The 22,629-nt window shown below is 36.0% G+C and overlaps 1 protein-coding gene across 1 annotated transcript; it reads right to left on the bottom strand.

Moving 5' to 3' along the window:
* Window positions 1-6,012: 6,012 nt before the first annotated feature.
* LOC149001487 (uncharacterized) lies at window positions 6,013-21,484 on the bottom strand. Its single transcript, XM_089136452.1, has 9 exons — window positions 20,842-21,484; window positions 20,150-20,290; window positions 14,603-14,980; window positions 13,021-13,125; window positions 10,842-10,982; window positions 9,856-10,059; window positions 9,601-9,693; window positions 9,170-9,281; window positions 6,013-6,732 (listed from the first exon to the last, which is right to left on the bottom strand). The coding sequence occupies exons 1-9, from the start codon at window positions 21,334-21,336 to the stop codon at window positions 6,689-6,691; spliced, it is 1,713 nt and encodes a 570-aa protein (XP_088992578.1). The 5' UTR covers window positions 21,337-21,484; the 3' UTR covers window positions 6,013-6,688.
* Window positions 21,485-22,629: the final 1,145 nt, after the last annotated feature.

Raw genomic sequence — 22,629 nt, 5'->3', positions numbered from 1 at the left:
ATGGTGAAGTGGAATCCGAGAGCTCAACCCCAAGAAAAAATAATAATAAAATAAAAAAGAAGTGAGAATCCGATAGACACGTACGAAGACCGTGGTCGGGAGTTAACACGTGCGATGACTGCTGTCTTTGGCGATTACTTCTCCGTTGCTTACAATTGTCTCGAAAAACAGACCAAATGTCAAACCAGAAAACGGTCTGGACCGATTTAGATTTTTTGGTCGGTTCTCGAATAAGAGGTCACGGTAGTGGGTCACAGCATACAACAAGGGCATCAATGTGGAGAGAGAATGTTGGTGGAGATTGGAACATGAGAATGTTTTTTTTTTTTTAATAAAGAAAAAAATACATTGAAATAATATAGTTTTTTGGGTAAGATTTTTTTTTTTTTTTTGGTAAGTTTGGGTAAGAATTGAAAAATATGAAATTGGGGCAAGATGTTTTTTGGTAGGTATGAAATTATTAAGATGAATTGAAAAAAAATGACTTTGCCTTTTTTTTAAGTAAATAAAATTTTCATTAAGGCCAATGATGGATTAGTCAAGCGATTAAAGATCCGCCCTTCCACGGGGAGATTTTGGATTCGCACCCACTCGGAAATTTATTGTTCCATCATCGCTTAATGTCGGAAAAGAAATGTGGTAGGATTCCAGGTCGAATCCCATGGCTTTGGTGGGGGAACTTGTGGTAGGATTGTAGAGGTTTGAATCCCAAGGCTTCCTATGGGAGATCTTATTGTTTACACCGCGCATCTATATTAGCTATAAACACATCCACTTTGACTCATCTATAGATTCTTGAGAACTTGTTTTTAGAAGAATCTCTATGATCACTTGTAATTGTTGCAATCACAAATTTGATGGAGCCGAAACGTACTTGTGATACTTTCTTTAAGGCATTTGAACACTCCAACTTATGCAACATGGGTTTTAAATGCATTTTTACCCCTACGATTAGTTAGCCCTAAATTTTAAGGTTGCACCTGAGAAAAGTTATTTCAAATGCATTTAAATTGTATTCATTGCTAAATAGAAAGACAATAGGGAGAGAGGAGGAAAAAATAATTGTTTAAAATGAACTCAATTCTAAATTTATATAGAACTTAAAAACTATGGGGAAATATGTAAGGTCATTTCCTTTTGTGAGGGTACTTTTTCAAATCACCTCCATATGAGAATGCACTTCTCTAATGACATCTCTATATTTAACCCATCAATAGACTTCCTGAACCAAGGCTGCTGGCAAAATGAGCTTTCCAATCAAGGCCTATAACCCATGATCTAGGACTCACGTCCTAAGTCCCAAGTCATATAAAAATATTAATATTAATTAATATATAAACTATATATTCATGTCCCGATTGGACTAAGGTTGAAGTTGGGTTTGCGTCTCATAGTATATGTGAGATTTTTAACCGCAAAGGTAAATAAAATAAGTTATATATATATATATATATATATATATATATAAATATATATCAAATAAACAACTCTTTACTATCCAATGTAAGGCCAAGTTCCTATGAGAAAATCACAAGAGAAAAAAAATAAATATATAATTATATTAATTAAAATAAACGTTATACGATACTAAATTTTAAACATTTTTCCAACATGAACAAGTGTTTATTTATAAAGAGCACTTTGAATAAGTGTTCTTAGAAATTGTTAAAAATATTTTTAGTCACCACTTTTTTTTTCCTATCTAGTTAGGAAAGAAATCACGAGAAAATAAATGAAAAGGTCTATACAAAAGGTCATAGACCAAAGTATCATAGCATCAAATTGGACCACTCCAGTCGATTGAGTAGAAGATTGTGCTCTCTCATATCTTTTTCACCACAACTTTAAGAGGGAGTCCCCTTATGGTCCACTTTATCAATTCTAGGGGTTTAAGTTAAGCCTTGGTTGAGATCCCTATTCATCAGGTTTTTTGCTAATGCAAGACCGGTTCTCCAAATTGATTGGTTTGTTAATGAATTTGTTTGCTATCTATCATCATAGTGGATCTAAACTCGCCAAAGATAGGGTCATTAGGTTAGGACCTCTCCCTACTAATTCATAGGTTCACCCCCAAAATAAATTCTTACTAAAAAACGAGGCCTATAGTGGAATAGAAATCGCCTGATTTCTCAGACCAGAAGTTGTTCGGTTCAGTGCCCATTATAAAGGGCTTGATTTGCAATCGGACCGGTTTAAATGGATTGGTTTGCTATTGAATTTGTTTTATACTTATACCCCGGTTTGAGTTTGACTCGTCATATTCATGGAATTCAAAAACCGTCGTCTCGTAGCGATAAATCGGACGAGATGCAGACTTGCAGTCCATGTCTACAAAAAACCTGTGAGTGGGCCCACACTCTGCTTCATTAACCACGTTTAATTGATCCTACCGTACTGTGGGACCCGGAGGATCTGGTAACCACCTGGACCACCTAATACCAAACATAAACATCAACAGGAGCCCACCACGACCACACGACCAACATCAAATCTGTTTATCTTCAAAAATCCAACGGTTGAGGGAAGCAGACGTAGCTGTCGTTAGTTACGTCGGAAACACTGTGAACTGCGATTTTTTCTTTTTTCGGTAAGGGAGGTTTTCAATAAAGGCAAAGAATGTGACGTCGACACGTGGTACCTTTGACGTGTCCATTCTATCTTTATTTAGACTTGTCTTTCCACGTGGCAGAAAAGATTTTATGAGTCATGTCGTTGTTTTCTTATAGGTAGAAAAGTCATTTCATCTTACCCTTTTTGAAAAAAAAAAAAAAGAAATGTCATTTCATCTTATTGAATCATTGATTAGGTCCTATCATTTCCCCCAAAAAGATTAGCTCCTGTCCTATTCTTTTCTAGTTTTCTTGGTCTAAGATGAAATTACCGTTATACCCCTGTTCTGTGATTTATATTCCAATGACCGTTCACTTTGAACATTCAAAATATATATATTATATAATTAATAATAATATTATTATTATTTATTTTTTTTGATAGAAAACATAAATTATTGTTATATATTACAATCAATTTACCAGAAGTATAACAAAAAAAGAAAAAGAAGAATTGTATCTTATAATCTCCCCTAAAAAAAGGTAAATTTCCGTGTAGGTAGAAGTGTATGGATGCATGTAAAATATTCAAGTAAGAATTCATGGTGTAGGACCTTCTAGTTGGTAGAATTCATATGAATACATATATTATCTTATGATCTTATTTAGTAAATTTTCATTCAAGTATTTATGTGCTCAAAGTTAAATTAAACGCCATTTTGAAGGATTTAAAGATGATGTTGGATTCAGAAAAGATTTTTTTCTGTGTGGCCTTGTTTCTAATATGAAGGGATTAGTTGGTTCTAGAAAACCCATTTGTTTCAATCACATCCTTAGAAAAGCAAATACTACTATTGATTGGTGTCGGAGATGTCTGTGATGTTATCTATTCTTTTATTGTTCTTTCCAAATTCTTTACTGAGCTAGAAGGGTTCCTCTAAGCGGATCTTTGACGGTGTTTTACTTGAGTTTTAGTTTTCCTTGTTGGGTCATTGACCTCGTTTATGTACCTACTAAAAAAAAGTTCACGTACATAAAAGTATATGAATGCATGTGAAACATTGAGGTAAAGATCCATTATGTAGGACCCATTTTGTTGATATATTCCATCTGAATACTTATGTGCATTTACTTACTTTCACATCCACAGTGATTCATCAAACTCATCTAGAAAGGTTTTGATATACTATTTTTAGCTGGAATTGATATTGATGTTGATACTTGATACACATCGATCATATTAAATCAAATTGGACCCACTTTTGCTCCCATGATACTAATAGTTTGGCAATAGGCATGTTGGGATAGAAAGGAAAAAAGAAAGAGATTCCTTAACTCCATAGTTGCATTATCCAATTCATGATCCATGGACCCACGATTTGGTTGGATATAATAACTAAAACCCGAAAATGATTTTATGGGTCAATTTGTGATTGTTTGCTTTAATGGCTTTATTTGGTCCATAACACACGCAATAATCATGAGGAAGATAGAGATGGGGATGAAAAGTGCTTTATTGTGTCCCACCTCAATCCCTACCATAGAAGTGACTGTAAAGTTCAATCCTTGTTAGGGAAATTAAGGACTGACTATAATTGCGTTTTGGTCCAAGTGGTTTTTTTTTTATATTTTCTCTCTCTGCTATTTTCATATATTTTTCAAGGTTTAAAAGTATTGGTATGAAGTGTTGTTGTAGAATGCGGTCCCTCCTGGTCAAACGCTCGAACTTACAAAATCGTGTGCTCGACCGGTGTGGTCGAGTTTCGTCTCCGACGAACAAGTTAGTTCAGATGAACAAAGGAAGCCAGCTCAATCTCTCAATGTATTCAATAACTTAAAAGTGCATACCTCATAATGATGAATATGTGGGTATTTATAGATTTTAGGAGAGGTTACATTAACTGTGTAATAATGGAGTTCGAATAGAACTCTATAATTGTGCTAGCTTCTTGAGGAGAGGAATCTTATCCGCCAAGATAGTATTACTTGGATTGTAGTTGTAGAGTTCTATTTAGATTCTAGGAGTAACCCGACTTGATCGGAATCCTTATCCCTATTTTTAAGGAGGTTGGATACCATTCAAATTGTATACTTTACTTAGTGCATTCATTTTATTCATAGTCCGACCAAGGTTTGATTAGTCCGATTCTTCTTTAGTTGACCCAAACAAGTCTATTATAAAATATATCCATAACATGAAGTATCGTATTGATCACGTGATTTTAAGAGACGTATCGTCCCATATTGATTATTGTATCGTATTGTCTAATGTATTTTAGTACAATTCAATAAAGAGACGTATCAAGACATATCAAGATGTATCGTATTAACTATGTCCAATATAGATATATATTGACTAGTATTGTGGGATACTTTAAACCTTGTTTTATTTCATCTGGTGTTTGAACCTTCAACAGTATAAGAACTATTTATATATTATTTATTTTTTTTTTGGTGAGAAAAGTTTCAACAGTATAAATTACCATTCAGTTAGGATGGATTTTTCGAATAAGCTAATACACCAACATATTTAAGACCGGTGGGATCCGATGTTTTTTTGGGTACAAAATCAGGGTTTAAGACCCATAGAAAAACTACATTACAATAAAAACACTACATAATCTGTCTGAAGGATCTCCTCAAGCTGTGGAGTCCAAACAAATACTAAGGCTGCATTTGTTTGTTGAAATAAAAGTGGGGTGAGAAAAAAAAGGTGGAAAAATTCTTGAAAAAAATAAAAAAAAATTTTAATTCTAAAATTATAGATTGTTTGGTTGCTTGGGATGAAAAAGTTAGAGAAACTTGTCTGGTGATGTGACAATCCAACTTTTTACCTTTTCAAAACCCTGACACAATATGTGAAAAAATATTAAAAAATAAAATGTGAGACTCACAATCAACTTTTTTTACAAAATCCCTTTATTTTCTTTTCTTCTTCACCCCAATATACATGGAACCTACATTTTTTTCCCCCCCCCGTCACCCCACCATTGCAAAGAATCGCAGGTTAAGGCATTACTGAACAAGGCATTTTCAACATTCAATCAGAAGCATGATCATGTCGAAATCCCCATGAAAACCCGCCAAGGCTCTAATTTCAGCAATCAAAGCCACAAACCACCCTTAACCACCAAGCGAGTGGTGTCAAAATTTTGTACCTTGAAATGACTGATTTTAGGCCAAGCGAGTGGTGTCAAAATTTTGTATCTTGAAATGACTGATAATTTTAGGTAGTCATCAAACCTGACCCGAGAGATTTTTTATGGGTAACTGAGCTGAGACTGACCTTAAAGCCCTGGGATGGAAATCAGCGAGTCTGGATCATCTCTCCTGATGGTGGTTGTTGACCACATAGTATAAGAGAACCACAGGGATAGGATAACAGAAATTTTTTTTTTTATTTATAGACCCCCCATAATTTTTTGTTATAATGCCACCAGGAGAGCAAAGAGTCAAGGGAGATGATCCACACTCAAAACCAGCAAGAATCAATTTGGCCCTGAACCAGAGTTTAAAATGCTAGCTCCTACGCCTACCATCCAGGGATGAAATCACGCCATGTCCAAGTTCTGAATACAGCTAGTCATTTAGCTTCTCCAATGTATAGATTCCTTCTATTTTGGCTTTTGGAGACTTGATACTTTTGCATTGGTTTATAATTGTAGCTGAAGTAGAGTTCATTAGTCAATGAAATGGAGCTTCAGTGTTCCTACTCAAAACAAATGGTAGGCCCAAATTCCCCTGCTTGACATCTCAGAGAAAATAGCTCAAGTAATAGGAACTGCATTACGGATCGAACAATGCTATACTTGTTAAATTCCAGCTGAAGATTAATTCAATCCATGCCGCAAAACTGAGCAGCAGCCATTTCTATTCAATTAAGTTCAAGCAGTAAAGGACTCCTGAACCTCAGTTACAAAGTAAAACTTAGTTAATTAAGACATACAGAAGATTCAACCACACATTTCTCATTGCCTTTTTGGTGCAATACTGTCAATATTTAAATAAGGTCACATCCTGCAAGCTACAAATGAAGGATTCCACTGTATGCAGTCACAGAGTAGTGACACAAAAGGTCAATAGAAGAAATGGGGAACCAGAAGGCTAAATATACAACCTCTTCTAAGTATCTTACAACCTCAGTCAGATTGTAGGCAGTAAAGTTGACGGATATTTCCAGATGCTACAATATTGAAAACAGAATGCAGTTAGCCCTCTCATCCAATGAGACATGGTACAAGAAAGACACATTTTTTATACTCATTAATCATGAACTACTTAAATACAACTAGTAAGTAAGAATTTGTGATGGCTAATGAACTTTATTGGTCATTAATCATCGGTCTTGTTCATCAGTAAAGCAAATATAGAGCACTGACAGAAAATTAGCCCCAAGGCAGAGAATGTTCCCAGTGTATGAACAAGGAGGAGATATTGCAGATCAGAAAAACAATGACAAAAAGTTACCCAAGGCTTATAGAACTAGAAACCATATATCATTTTTCTATAATTTATGTTATACCATGAATGACTTTTTCGAAATATATAATAAATTCAAATACATATTCATACCAAAAAGACCCTAAATTGAGTTACCCCCCCCCCCCCCCCCAATAAAAAAAAAAATTACTGAAGCATGTAAAAATAGACAACTGAAAATTCACTAGCATACTAGTTTGAGGAAAACATGTTGACATGTAATATACGAGTCACTAAACATTTAGAAACATGTAATAAGAGGCATACAAAATCCCATCAAACCATTCATTCAAACCTTCATCACATGATTGAATTATTGAAAAAAGTAGTTACATGATCTGATCACAGACCAGAATGTACCATCATGTTTATTTTAAAAGGCTAGAAGAATGGTCAAGATCAAACCAAATGCCAACAAATTCAAAATACACCGTCAAATGGTTTCCTTTTTATTAATATCTTTAGAAGCTACTGATGCTGTTATATTAGATTATACTATACCAGCATCATATTTTGGGTCTTGATTTAAAATGCTAGATTTGAATGCCCCATATAAAAGGATTAGAAGCTTGAAACCTGATAATTGTACTCTTTATCATTCTAATGGATAATCTTTAAGAAGCATTGTAATCTTTGATCAGATTACGTTATCATATTTCCCATGATTCAAAAACTAAATGCAAGGCTGTGACCCAGATCAACTTTATAAATAGGCTAAACAATGATTATTGAATCATACTCTTCTAATTGGTGTTTTTTAACAATTTCTGATTGAAAATCAGTAAGTATAATGGTTTTTGCCATGAATTAAAATGCTGAATGAACATCCATGATCCAAGTATAGGTTTACAAATGTTGAGACATGGTAAAGTTGCATCCTTCCAAACAGTATCACTCACAAGATGTAGAATGTCCAGGTGGCTTGGTCATTTGTCATCAATTGTTTGTCTAAATTAAGATTGTTTGCGCTCTGGAACTCTAGACATCAAGTTATAAATTGAGTAACTGCTCCTATGGCTACCCCTTAACCTCAGGAACCTCAGCTAAGTTTCCTCAAAACATATAGACCAACAAGCCACCACTTTAACAGAGCATAACACTAAAATCCATTGAATGGAAAATTGTATAGAAAAGACAAGTAACCTTTACTACCATGTCTTCGACGCTTGTTCATGTATGGATGCGTGATAATAAACGACTAGCATACCAGAAATGCCAAACATTAGTCGTGGCTATGTTACGTTTCCAATTCTAGCAGGTAGCACTGCTACAAACATGATTCGGGTCAGGAAAAGCAGACTGGATGAGTGGCTTAAAACACTCGGTCATCAGGTTTTTGGGTAATATCCATCAATGGAGTGGCTCGGAGAAGGACGATACAGGCTTCAGGTCTGGAAGATACACAACTATATATTAAATGCTCATTTTTTCATCCACTAAAAATTCATCTTATTAAAATGAGGGATCACAATAATTTTCCATTTGTTACTTGTTTCATACATTGCATGAAAGTTTTGTACAGTCTTAAAGAGAAGATGGATGAGAATCCTGGTCCCAAATGTGGGAGACAGCATATCTCCTAAAAGAGATGGTCTTGAAGAACCAGAACATCTCCTGGTTCACTTCATTTCCCATCAACTGAATCTGCAAGCACCATTGAAGAACCACACATCTACCTGATGATCTTTCTGACATCTGTCAATATTTTCTATTGCTCCAGAAATAGAAGGTCCACTATGCAATTAAATACCAGTCTGAGAGCAAGGGGGACCTTTTTCCGCATGTTTTTTTTTTACGCGCGCGGGGGGGGGGGGGGCACTTATAATATTCATCTTTGTTTTTAAGCCAACTGAATATCCTACTTGAATTCATATCTGCACAACATGCCAACTGATCCAACCACTAAATGTCGCTTTCCAAGAAATGGTAGACCAGAAAGCATCACCAGTCCATAGGAGCCTAGAACTCATCGAGATATCTACTAAAGCTTTTCCAAGGACAATGCTACCAGTAACAACTATTATCATTGAATTCCCCAGCTAAAATTTCCTAGTACGCGTGAAAAAATCCAAGACACTGAGTGACAGTAAGAAGATAGAAGCAGAGGAACAAGTCAAAGATTAATAAAGAATTGACAATACCATAAAGCCAGTCTTTGAAGTAGATATGGAGAGCGCAAGATAATTCCCGTTTGCGGCTCTCTTCAAGGTGCAGATCCCTCAAAGCTTGCTTAATCTCACCTAGATTTTGATTCTGAAAAAAATAAAATCAGTGCACTTAAAAACTTCAGCACAAAAGAAATGTCAAACGGCAAAGCAGCAAACCTATACCCAAAGTACATAGCATGTTCCCAGGTATTCAAAGGTTTTGCCCAAAATATTAGCATAAGAAACTTGATGCTAACGTGTTCAGAGGGGGATGTATAGTGCAGGGCACTATCTAGGGTTCACCATATAAATATGAAAAATCCACAAAAGATTAAGCATATTGCAAAGAATCACCTACTATAAATACACAAAATCAATCATTTGTGATCACAAAAACCATAACAAGAAAATTTGTTTTCACGTACATTTTTCTGTTGAGAAGCAGCATAAACCTCAGGCAAGGGAAATGGGTTGTCCTTTGTGCATTGAGATGATTGCCCTCCAAAACAATTAGGAATCTGTGGAAGAAGACAAAAATAAACATCCGATAGAAGATAAAGTAACTTGAAAACACCCAGTTGGGCCACGAAAGAGACCCTGCCAGGGGGGGGGGGGGGGGGGGAATACCCCATGGGTACTGACAAAATGAAAATCAACGATCCTCAATATTTTATGCATACCAAAAAATTTGTGAACTGATCAGGATCAAGGCATGCAGCAGACTCAGCTTGAACGTCTGAGACCCCTGCAGGATGAGATAATGAATCATGAGGATCAACCATACCCAGCACCAGGGGTTCATTCCACCGGTTGATAGTTGCATCAACACCAACTTGATTCATGTGCTCCTCCAGTTGTGGGTAAAATGTATTATATGGTGCCACCTGATAAAAAGTAATAAACCATCAAATTTAGTGACCTATGTGAGGTGATCAGTTAGTGAAAAGTTGTTGGAAAACAGCACCACAACTTAAAAAGAGATTTGAAGTTTCAGCAACGAATTATCATGAGGAAAGCACAGCTGTAGTATATCCAGTCAATAGACAATGCAGGATTTTATATTGAGAGCTCAAGTACTCAACTTAGAGACACATCAAACAACCCTGCTAGAAGCCTAAAAGAATAGAGAGGTTTAGGTACACTATGATTTTGAAAAGACAACATAATAATCTTGGGAAAACTAAGCAGTATCAATCATGAGATTCAAACCAGATACCAGGCTCCAAATGGATCCATCCAATGGAATAATCTAGAGATCCCATAAAACAAGATGATTTTAATGATGATAAGAGGATGGGAACCTAATAGCTAGGTGGACAGACACTCCTATAAAAGAAAAGAAAAGACAAAAAAAACAAAAACCATGATGCTACACAAGCAATTTAACCACATCTATTCATCATGTTGATGCCAACAGGTTTCATTCAGTTTGAAAAAGCAAAATTGTGAACTGCATACACTCTAAATGATAAGAACCTACCAGCTACAGGTCATTAATAAAAAATGAAAACAGAAAGTTATTAGGTTATCAGTTCAATATATGGCACTTCTTGTAGCTCATACTATACTTAAGGAACACTTGCATTGATGATGGATGATCAAAATAACTGAACAGTGATTCTGGCTACCAGAGAAAAAACATACAACCCTAGCAGAAACAATTCACCTGCAGTTTATGGTTATCACCCAGAATAAGGGGTTGCTGATTTACACCCAAGAAAAACACACACTCACGACAGTTGGCAATGTAGATACGTTTGGCTGCTACAATCACTTGCACACGTTCACAGTGCTCCACTCTGACAGCCTGTTGACCAGAAGAAAAAAAACATAAAAACAAAAACCTTAGATGCAGTACTCTACTAACAGCATCCCTAAAAAATAAATCACTTAACCCCAAGGGGTTTGCTCCATTGGCAAAGACCAGCAACTCATAATAGAAAGATCATAGTTCAAATCTAACCAGACCTATCTATCAAAATAAATAAAAAAAGAGAGAGAAGAGTTCACTATAATGAGAGTAATCAACAACCGGCATAAGCATCAAACTGTTAATTGATGAAAGCATGCGTACCACATCATACAATCAACACGTGGTTGGTGTTTTCCCCCCCCCCTATCATAGGCGCCCCCCGCGGGAGGTCACCACAAGGATACTTTTTTTGTGGCTGCTTCCTCTCAATCAAATCCAACAATGCATTGCATGCGTATCTCCCACACAGCCCAACCTAATACACATTTAGATGCTATATTACTGCACCCAACATCTGACAGTTGGAAATCGTGAATTTTACGATCAAAACCTAAATGCCAAACTCAAGCCCAGCCAACAAATTAATTCCTTTACCCCTAGGTCATTATTACTGATTTACTTCTAAGAGCTAGAAACTTATCACAGCTACCACCTCAAACTGGGGGATTTTGGTACTCGTAGATAAAATTGCGCCGGAACCACCTTTTCCAAAACTGTTCAACATATTCAGTAGTACAACTGTAAACAAAGTTCCATTTCAAAATTCAAACCCTAGATCTAGGTTCCATATTTTTGCCTCAATTGAAAACCTTAAAACTCTGACCTTCAGTGGATTTTCATCTTGGGGGAAGAAAAAAATCTACCAAGGCACAGACATGAGTCAGTGTCCCAACACAGACTATGTGTCTGCCATGGCTACACTAGAAACTTGATAAGTAGTCTGTATGTAAAACAAAAATAACAAAAACCACAACAGCAGCAACAAACTCAGCCTTTTCCAAACTTAATGGAGTTGGTTAAATAAATTTCAAGCAAAACAAGGTAGGAAAAACTGCAAACAAGAACAAGGGAATGAAGCGATGGGAAAGAGAACATAAATGAGTATGGATATGATAAGTTGTAAGATGAAAGAGGCATGGACAGCAAGTCAAGAGACACTCAGGTAATGGGGTCCACTGCGTGGATCCTTTAGGCTCTCTCCGAGGTTATAACTGGAATAAGGCCTAGACTACACATTTCCTTCCTCACAACTTGGGCGATGGCCATTTCGGGCCAACCCCTAGTTCTTTAGCTCCTTAGATTAGGAATAAATCTAGTTAGATTCCTTGTCCTTAACAGTTTCCATAGTGCTCAGCCTTGTTTCTAAATGTTCAACATCTATCTCTACCTTGTCAATTATTAGATTTACACCCCTTCCACACTCATTCAGAGACTCCAGTAAGATCATCCTTTGCCCTGCCAAAAACACTGTTTATTAAGAGAATTCCATCCCTTAGCAACTGCTCAAGAAAAGTTACCAGCTGCAGTTCGTATAACCCATTAAAAGCTTCTTGTTTAACCATCTACCCTATAGCAACTATAACTTCCATCCTTCCAACCCTAAGTCCTAACTGGACCACAAATCCCTACTCTCCAAGATTGTCATCGTTAGGACCCTACAAATAGCACAGATCTTCTCTCTTATGAATTTGTATTGTGGATAAATAATATTTAATACGTCAAACTGATTTGAAGAAAGGATATCAGATCAAATAAATTCACTGTTTAGCCAAATAAAACTGAAAATAGTTGATATAACCACAAATTATCCCAGAATCTAAAGAACAAGATAACCAGGGGGAGATGGGGAAAGAATTGGTTCAATGATAAAATCAGTGAATATTCTATCCTTGGCCTCCTATCCTTATTTATAATGTTCATTCACATCACAGAGTCAAAATAGAACTGCTTAAAGTAAACCACAAGTCATAAACCACTAAAGAAATTAAGTAAAAGAAAAGTGAAAGACTCAAAGCCACACCATGATAGGGGAAACTCCCCCTATCATAACTAGTCTTTAACAACTTCCATAAGGAATTCCAGAAGTAGATACCTTGCCAATGGCTCCAAGAACTATAGTTGCATCAGAGCACCCATAAACAGTGGCATATCTTAAAGGTGCCAATATGTAGATCACTGAGTCATGGCAATTTAAAACCTAGAAGGAAAAAAAATAAGAATGTTAGAACAATATCTGACCTTTAAAAGGTTTCAGATATAATTTGTCATAAAGGGAAGTAAAAAACTAAAGGCAAAGATGGATAAAAAGCATTGTTGTCAAAGCATCTGCCTAGGCGGCAATGTGGTTTTTGAACTGCTTTTTTGACATGCAGATTTTTAGCCACTTTGTGCACTGTGTTGCCGCCTAGGTGCTAAAGTAGTTATTTTTTTAACATTTTGTACATAAATTTTTTTTAAAGTTTTTTTTAGACATCAAATTATATTCTACAAAGCAATATATGATATTAATAGTGATTCATTTCAGATTCGGAAATCAGTAAATGGAGAATGATTTGGAAATCTGAATAATGTGATTTATTAATTTACTGTGTTCAGTCAAAAAAGTGGTAAAAACAGACATGTCAAATGTTGATTCATAGTCATATTTTATAATGTTTGATGAGATGAACTTATGTTTGTGGTTTTTTTTTTTGGGAGGGGGGATGATCTTTCATATTTATGATTCTTGAATTTTTTGTTTAGCTTATAATAGAAATTTATCAGTTTAAAAGAAGTTTTATTGAAAAAAATTGCCCCAACCGCTCTGGTTGCCGTATTGACGCCTAGGAGCCGCTTTATCGTCTACTCCCCTAGGCGGCGCCCCAACTGCTTGGTCACCTTGTTGCTTTGACAACCATAATAAAAACAGATTCAAAAGAAAAAATGACCAGATACAAAGGTGCATAGAGAAGATACCATTTGGAAAAAGTAACCCAAGAGGCACAAGAACCCAGATAAACCATATAAATACTTGTACCATGGAGGCTTGTTCTCTGCTTGTGATGCCAAAGAACTGTGAATATCTGTATAAGCACTTCCTCTGTTTCCGATATATCTTCTTAATCTAACATTTCTCCAAAATAGGAAGGACTGTCCACTCTACATCTCTTTTCCTAAAATTTCTTCAAAATATGCATACTAAAAATCTAATATCTCTATACCCTACCTCCCTTTTGATTGAATTTCTTCTAAATATGCAACCAAACAACCAAGCATCTCTCTCTCTTTCAATTGTTTACCATTGTAAATACAAACGCAAGAAATACTAGGGAATAAATTTCAAAGGCTTTAGTGCTAGTCTGACTGGTAAAGCAGATTCCAGATGCAGGTGTGCTAAATTTGAGCAGTTTTCTTTCTCAACGCTAGATATAGGTAAAAATAATAATTGATCATTATTCATTACTAAAAGGGTGGGGGAAGCAGCAATATAAACCAGGAAGAATTCTATGAAAGAATATAACAATGTCAATTTAACTTTCTGAGTAGGGAGTAGTTCACCGATATTTGCAGAAATAGATAACATAAAAAGTAAGCAGTGGAAATAAATAAAAGCTTCAGCTGCACCTCATACCTACAGGTGAAGAATGAATTTGCATACCATGATATGTAAAAGTAAAAAGTGCTCTAACCCTTACCTTAACAGAAGAGCCTTTAAGATCAGATGCTTGCTTTATAATTGAAGTTTTGGAAATTCCCTCTACAAAGCTAGGACTTCTCATAAGACTAGGCCCCTTAAATGAACTTGGGCAAGCATCAGCCATAGCTACATCTGGATCAGAGTTACTGGATGGCCCATTTTCTTTTGAAGCTATTCTTTCAGATATATTTTCTAAAGCAGCAGCTATATTCTGCGTAATCCAGTCATGAACTTGTGATGCAGGAACAGGAACAGCAGGCATGTCAGGATCTGAATTTGCAAAAAATGGTGCAGCTTGGCTCAAAGGAGCATCTGACCCCTTTTCACCAAACTGTATGAGAAACCCAAGGTGCTCAAACCTCTCTAAGGTCAAAACCTGCAGGCAGGAGTAATTAGCTACTTGTCACCAACTTAAGCAGTAGATCTTTCAAAGCTTCTGAGTTACAACTCTCAGAAAAGTGAACGAAGAAATGACATAAGATTATCGAAATGAAACAAATAGTTGTTTGAACAAGAAAGATGGAGAGTACTTATAAAGCAAAAACTGGTAGCACCAATTACTTTTCTCAAAAAGCGAAATGAGCGCATAAGATGGTTAAAAATTGAATTAACACATTTCATGGAAAAGGAACATGGACATAAGGACCAGTGCACTTGGAAGTGTCATATAGGCAGCTGCTTAGCTTAAAATCTACGACTAACAAGTCTGAGCAGAGGTAAGAAGCAAGCCAAGAACTGCCAACATAGTTCAACATAGAGGAGAAGAAAATCAAGACAATATTTTGTTCAACTGTAAAAATACAGTGTAATGTTAGACAAGGTACAAAAGAACTTCTATCACATAACTTTTTGTTAGAAGAATTAAGAAGCAAGACAGCTGCTCAAAAATATCCCCCTCCCAACAACAAAAACAACAACAACAACAACCAAAGAGAGAGAGAGAGAGAGAGAGAGAGACTCTGGCTTCCTTTGAGAACAGGAATGATGTAGACATCCACTTTACTACATGCATATAAAACTTTCTGTCTAAAAGCTACTAGTGGGTTTGCTCTTAAAAAGAAATGAATACAAAACTTAGGGCATTGGATATAAAATGTTCTACTAACTTGAACTGGTACCCATGCACTAGTTTTCATCTGTCGTAATTTCTGGGTTGGGTAACTTCCTTTTAGCTTTATTCATTAAGTATAAAGATTATGGCATGATTAGTTTGGGAGTCTTAAGTCAAAGTATCCAGTATCTAGTTAATAGCTGAACCACCAATCATCGGTAGCTGTTGATTATACAAAGGATAAGGCTACTGCCCTAGTGACTGACGGTGGTTGGCTTGTCCTCCCTTTCTACTCCTCTTATGGTTTTCTTATATATATGTCTAGCTTTTAATTAATGTCAACCTAGTTATATTGACGTTTAATTCATTAGGTTATAGGTTATTTATTGGATGTTTTTTATTATATAAGAATTTGTTTGAAGTTCACCCGAAAAACTTTCAGGTTTCTTATATAAGAATGTTAACCTCCCGGTTGAATTAGGCACTTGAATAGAACTTTCGATGTGAACACAAATACCCCCTAGCTGAAACCCTTAGTGGGGGCCCCTAGATGGCTCCAAGAAGCACCCCTGATTTGGCCAAACCCCCTAGTAGGGTATTTAGGGCATTTTAGCCCTCTTTTGAGAAATGGAATTACTTCCAGCTCTATTTCTAGAGTTTGAGTTTGTTTTTATTTTTTAAATCATGGAAAAAAAATTCGAGGGAAACTCAAGTTTCGACCTTGTGAAAATGGGAAATTTAGTGAAAACTTGGGACTTTTTCCTACAACTTTCGATAGATTCTAGGGGGTGTTTTGGGGTGGGACTTTGCATTAAAGCTAATTAGAGTTTAAATAACACATTAGCACATTCATTTTCCTAAAAAAGCTAATGTAGATATGTCATTCAAAGTACATAACATCAATGTAGAGTTTTCCGACAAATATGCTATATACTTAAAAAACATTCAATATATGACTTCTAAGTTCAAATCATCAAATACAAAGTAACTGACAATAAAATGGTAATACAACTTAGTGCCAAGAGGAGTGCCTCGGTGGACCATCCTGTAAGTCGAGTAGTATTGTGCCTATAACATCCTCTTCTCCTACCAACGAACATAGACATCCCATGACATATTATGCATATGGTTGTTGAGGTAATCGATAACTGTAGCTTTATAAGTGTGGTCATCAACAGAGAAGAAGCAGTGAGCAAAGCAGGAGGAGGTGGGAGAAAGCAATCACAGAAAGAAAAAGGGGGAAGGGGGGAGAAGTGTTAGGTGGCAGACAAGATGGTCACGTTACCATTACGATCACACCATACGGTACCGAAAACAATTTGGATAAACCAATTTATCAGATCTGAGTTCTAATTAGGGGCGGATTCAGGATTTAACATCAAAAGGAGCCGAATAATGATTACCTATAATTAAAAAAAGAAAAAAAAATTACTCAATATTAATTCAAAATCTCTATTAGTTTCTTACAAAAACAAGAACAAGCAAAAACCCTCAAAATGCAATGACCTTTCTACCCATTGTCTTTGTCATTAAAAAAATTCTCCAATGGGGGGGGGGGGAAGTGCTGATATTTCGCACAAATAAAGAGAGTCAAAGGGGTCTCACAAGGAAACTTTCAAAAATTCGGCAGAGGGAAGGGGGATATTTCAAAAAATCGGGGGGGGGGGGGAGAGCCCCGCCCCTAGTTCTAAGTGCACGGTTTTACATGCATATACATAAAGAAACCCAACATGAAAAGTAGGCATACTCAAATTCAGGAACTCAAATAAGTTGGGAAAGTTAATCCTAGAGGCGACCTCCTACTTAAGCTATCAAAATGAAATATTGCAAGATAATCCAGAAATAAATAACCTATTAAGCCTAAAAACCCACTTGGACCTCTTTTGTCTTCATATGGATACCTCAACAGTTTTAGCCCAATCTAAGGAATTGCTCCTTGCATCATCTGAAGTTAAATGGCCTGAGTTACATTTAAAATACCTCTCCTATATGAATTTAATGACCTAAATTATGTTTGTGGTCAATTGCACCTTATTATTTGAGCAGGAAAATCTTCATTCCAGTGCTACAGATTCATCTAGCTTTTTGTTTCAAGTAATAAATCAATTTGACTTTGCTAGCATTTTAGCTACAATTCACCAAGTATCAATTTCATGGCTGCCTTCCAAATCAAAACGGATACCACCTTTAGAGCAAAGCTGGCAACAGTTATCTATGCAATTAGGAATAGTTTAATACAATATTTTACTAAGGGACAGAGCTGGTTGTTGACATTAATTTTTTATAACATTTGTTTGTTTTTCAATAAGTCAGTTATTCATTTATACATAAAAATAGATTTGAAACATACATGACCATGTTATAATCAAGTTCTTAAATGCCAGATCTGGGCCAAAATCAATTCCTTCCTTCGATGCATTTACTGCCCTTGCAATTGTAACCTATTTGCTATAACAGTGGACAGCACCTACCAAGTTTCTTACTGCATCATGTACCTTCTTTATTTTAAGGTAACAAGTCGGGTCATATTCATAGAAAAAAATTCGAGGGAAACTCAAGTTTTAACCAGGTGAAAATGGGAAACTTAAGTAGAAACCTGAGAAATTTTGATGAAACTTGGGACTTTTTCATGCAAGTTTTGACATCAAGTTTCAATAAGTTTTAGGGAGTATTTTGAGGCGAAACTCTGCATTTAAGTTGGGCTATTAAAAATAATCATATAGATAAACTCAGTGTATAGAAATGAGGATGCTAAGATGGATGAGTGGCAAAACTATGATGGATAAGATAAAAAATGATTATATTAGAGTTGGTCTGGGAGTTGCTCCCATAAGTGATAAGCTTCGAGAAAGTCGTTTGAGGTGGCATGGCCACATTCAACGGAGACCTATAAATGCCCCTGTAAGGAGAAGTGATACAATCCATATTGAAGGAACTAGAAGAGCTAGGGGTAGATCTAAAATAATCTTAGGAGAAGTGGTGAGAAAGGATATGTATAGCTTAGGCCTTGTATCTAGCATGGCCTCGAACATAACTGATTGGAGGGCAAGAATCCATGTAGCCCACCCTATTTAGTTGGGACAAGGCTTATTGTTATTGTTGTTGTACTCTGCATTTAAGTTAATTAGAGTATAAAGAACACATTGGTACATGCATTTTGCTAAAAAAGTCAATGTAGATATATCATTCAATGTACATAACATCAATGTAGAGTTGTCCGCAACATACACGATAAACTTAACTATTAAATACAAAACATTCAATATATAACTTATAAGTTCAAAATATCAAATACAAAGTAACTGACAATAAAAGGGAAGTACAACTCAGTGCCAAGAGAAGTGCCCCGGAGGATCCATCCCGTGAGCCAAATAGTATTATACCTGTAAAATCCTCTCTTATGACCAACGAAGCATAGACATCCCATATTCCCATAACATGTTATGCCTATGATTGTCAAGGTAATCGACAATTGCAGTCTATAAATCTAGTCATCAATATGCCTAAGATAAATAGTATGAGGGAATACATAATTTGGATAGGGATGGCCTAATGGAGGGGGTTTTGGTTGTGATTTTGGGGAAACATGAAAGAAAGAATAAAATAAATAATTTGGGGAAACACGAAAGAAAGAATAAAATAAAAAATTTGAGGAAACCACAAAACTTACAAGAAAAAGTCCCAGGTTTCTATAAAATTTTTCAAGTTTCTCTCGAATTTTTTTTCATATAACTGGCCCAACCGGGTCGATCCAACTTTCGACCCAATTGGGGGAAATTTCCCGTTTTGCATGGTTTTGTGACTTTCGTCAAAATTTTGCTCCCCATGGTTTCGTTTCGAGGTTCTCAAAATGCGAAATTTCCATTAAAAACTAATGGTTTCGATCGAATTTTGTACGATGGTCGTATTAATAATAGAAAACAAATAGTACTATACAGCATGCTAATAGGAACTTAAGTGCAGGTGGGGGGCATGGGACGTCCAAACCACTGAAGCCAAGTAATTCAAATTATATTTAACAGATCATAGATCTGTTCCTCTGCAGGAAATCAACCTATTTTTCAAACCTGAATCTACACCTCTCAAGTGCAACCCGTTCCATCTCCTTGATTACTCTAGCATGCAAAGAAGCTATTGGTTAGGGAGACAATTCATCTGCATTTATCTTTTTTTCTTCTGGCGATACAAAATTAGTTATCCAATATTTCTTCTATTGGCATAAACTTATTCAACAAAAATCACTTCCAACAACAAGCCATCAAAAGCATCAACAGGAACCTATTTTACTCTCAGAATTAGCAACTGCACTTGGTGTGGACAATTTAGACACGAAATAATTCACCAAATATTTCAAAAAAAAAAAAAAAAAGTAATATTTTATAAGTACAAAATGTAAACAAAAATTTATGGGAAAAAAAAGGCTATATATGCACAATGCAACAGCAAATCTCCATACAAGACAGTTAAAAAGGAAACACTAAATAGTAATATTACCAAGGATTCCTCGTTCTCGCCTTCCACAGACTCCGCCAACAAAGCAAGGATGTTTGCCATGTGCTTCTGTAGATAAGATAGCTGATATGCCTCTTCATCAGCTTGTGATGGCATAAACCTCCGGCTGTTGCTGCGTACAAGCTACAAATAATGGAACACGGGGTAATTACAGATTTACTCAGAAATATGAAACATGATCTGCAGGTTCCTAAAGAACAGACTATGTTCATTTGTACCAAATCAGTTCGAATTTATAATATTAGAATAGAACATATTATATCTCAACACTGAAAACAGCAACTGTGAAGTGTTGCAACAGCAACCAAATAAGCATACGTGAATCGCGCGCATAGTGTTATAAACAATGATGTTTTAAGGGATAAATTCATGTTTTTGTATAAATCTATAAGAAAAAAGAAATCCTGTCTTGCATCTTCATCAACGAAATATAGCATATAAGAGGAAGTACCAGTCTTTTTATGGGTGGGGATCATTTACGATTCTAGTAACGGAGAAAACAATACAAGTTTCAGAAAGATAATTCTTGAACCCCTGATTCGCAGAATAATCCTAAAATTGAAATCAAATAAATCAAGCTTTGGGTGAAGCTACAACAGAAAATAGAACCCCACAAGAACGAACGACTGTCGAAGACTATAAATTCATACGCAAGTAAAAATAATCGTTATCACCTGCAATGGGGAAAGCGCCGATAGGTACCCATCGAAGGCGGATGTGGAAGGCCAGACATCAGCGACGGAAGCGGAATCCTTGTGGGTTCTGGGGAGAAGCCTCTTATAAGATTGGATGTAAAGGAAGAGAATCAGATCGTTAATGTCAGCGCCAACAGAATCCAATTGCCCAGGCTTGGCAGTGACAAGAGGGTCAGAATCAGAAGGCAACACCGCAGCGAGGGTGTCAAGGACGAGACGAGCATTCTCGATCGAGATCTGAAGCACTTGGGAAATGCCATCAGCATCGATTCGGAGAGGAGAAGAAGAAGCTGAAGCATGTTGGATGAACTTCTCCTTAAAAGGGCCTAGGGTTGCTGTGCCATCTGAGAAGATGAGCTTTGGTATAGGAAGGAGCCCATGCTCGAATGGCTCTCTTCTTGCCCGAACAAATACTGGTTCTTTCGTCGAGCTCGTACAAGAAGACGTCGACGGAACACCGATTTCTTCGTTCATTTCTCAGATTCAAACCAGAGAGATGAGAACGAATGAGAAGAAACAAAATCGATAGGTTTCTGTGAATTGGGAAATGAAATGTAGGAGAGAGAGAGAGAGAGAGAGGTAGAGAGAGAGTTTGTGAGTGCGTGTGTAAAGCTGCTTGAGAAGAGAAGATGGGGGGATCTAACTTTCCACACTTACTCACAGGGAGTGGTTGGGAATTTCATTTTGCTTATGTGGATAATTTGGTAAATGAATGAAATAAAATTGAAGGCTAAATTCTTGGAATATAAGAGAAAATAATTTCTTGAACCCAAAAAACAAGAAAATTTCATTTTTTTTTTCTTTTGTAATAAAAATGATTTCATTTCTCGCCACAAGTATAATTTGACTATTTCACAATGTCATGAAATAAAACTGAAACTGAAATATAAATTATACCAAATCTAGTTGTCTACTTGACTTGGTAGAACCAGTCTTCTAATTAGGGGTGCAAATGGATAATCGAAATCCGCTTCCGCATTCGCATTCGCATCCGTTTATCCGTCCGATTACTAATAAGATGTAGATATGATATACCCATTTCTTATCGATTATTATCCGTCCTTAATCCGATTAAGTTACTTATTTAAATTTATTATTCTTATTTTTATAAATTTGTTACCTGCGATATGATTATTTTTTAAAATTTTCTACTAAATAGCTACCAAAATTGTTAAATTCTTAAATTTCAAACATTGTCCTCACAAATAAAAGGGTAAAGATGTAAATAGGTAATCGAAAACTTGTATTCAATCTATATTCATGCCCATTTAGAAGAATCTACTTAAGAAAATAAATATCCGATTATCATCCGATCCGACAGAATCCGTCCAAAAATCGATAGGATATTATCTAAATCTGTCTGAATATAATAGAATGTGAATATGGTATTACCACTATTCGATCCGAATCTAATCCATTTACACCCCTACTTCTAATCCAAAGATATGATGAAAATGTAATTTCATGCTTTTACTTGATCACAGGGATCTAGCGTCATACGTATAGTTAAACATTAGGGCTTCCAATGTAGCTCCTTTACAATTGGTACTCAATTAGCAAGCAAGTCAACAGATTAGTTCATCTCTCTAGATAGTTGAAACATAAGCTAGTGAAACTGCCTACAAATTCTATAACGTCTTCTATCGTTGCTCAACCCTTGGCTGCGTTTGTTTGCTGGAATAAATGTGGGGTGGGAAAATTCTTGATATGAGTGCAGATTTTTTACTTTTCCCATAAATCCCAAAATGATAGATTGTTTGGTTGCTT

Source organism: Hakea prostrata, chromosome 10 (genome assembly GCF_041222555.1).
Source record: "Hakea prostrata isolate BN-2017 chromosome 10, UWA_Hpros_2, whole genome shotgun sequence".
NCBI lineage: Eukaryota > Viridiplantae > Streptophyta > Magnoliopsida > Proteales > Proteaceae > Hakea > Hakea prostrata.
Note: the sequence above shows the minus strand (reverse complement) of the source record. Positions and strands in the feature narration are given on the sequence as shown.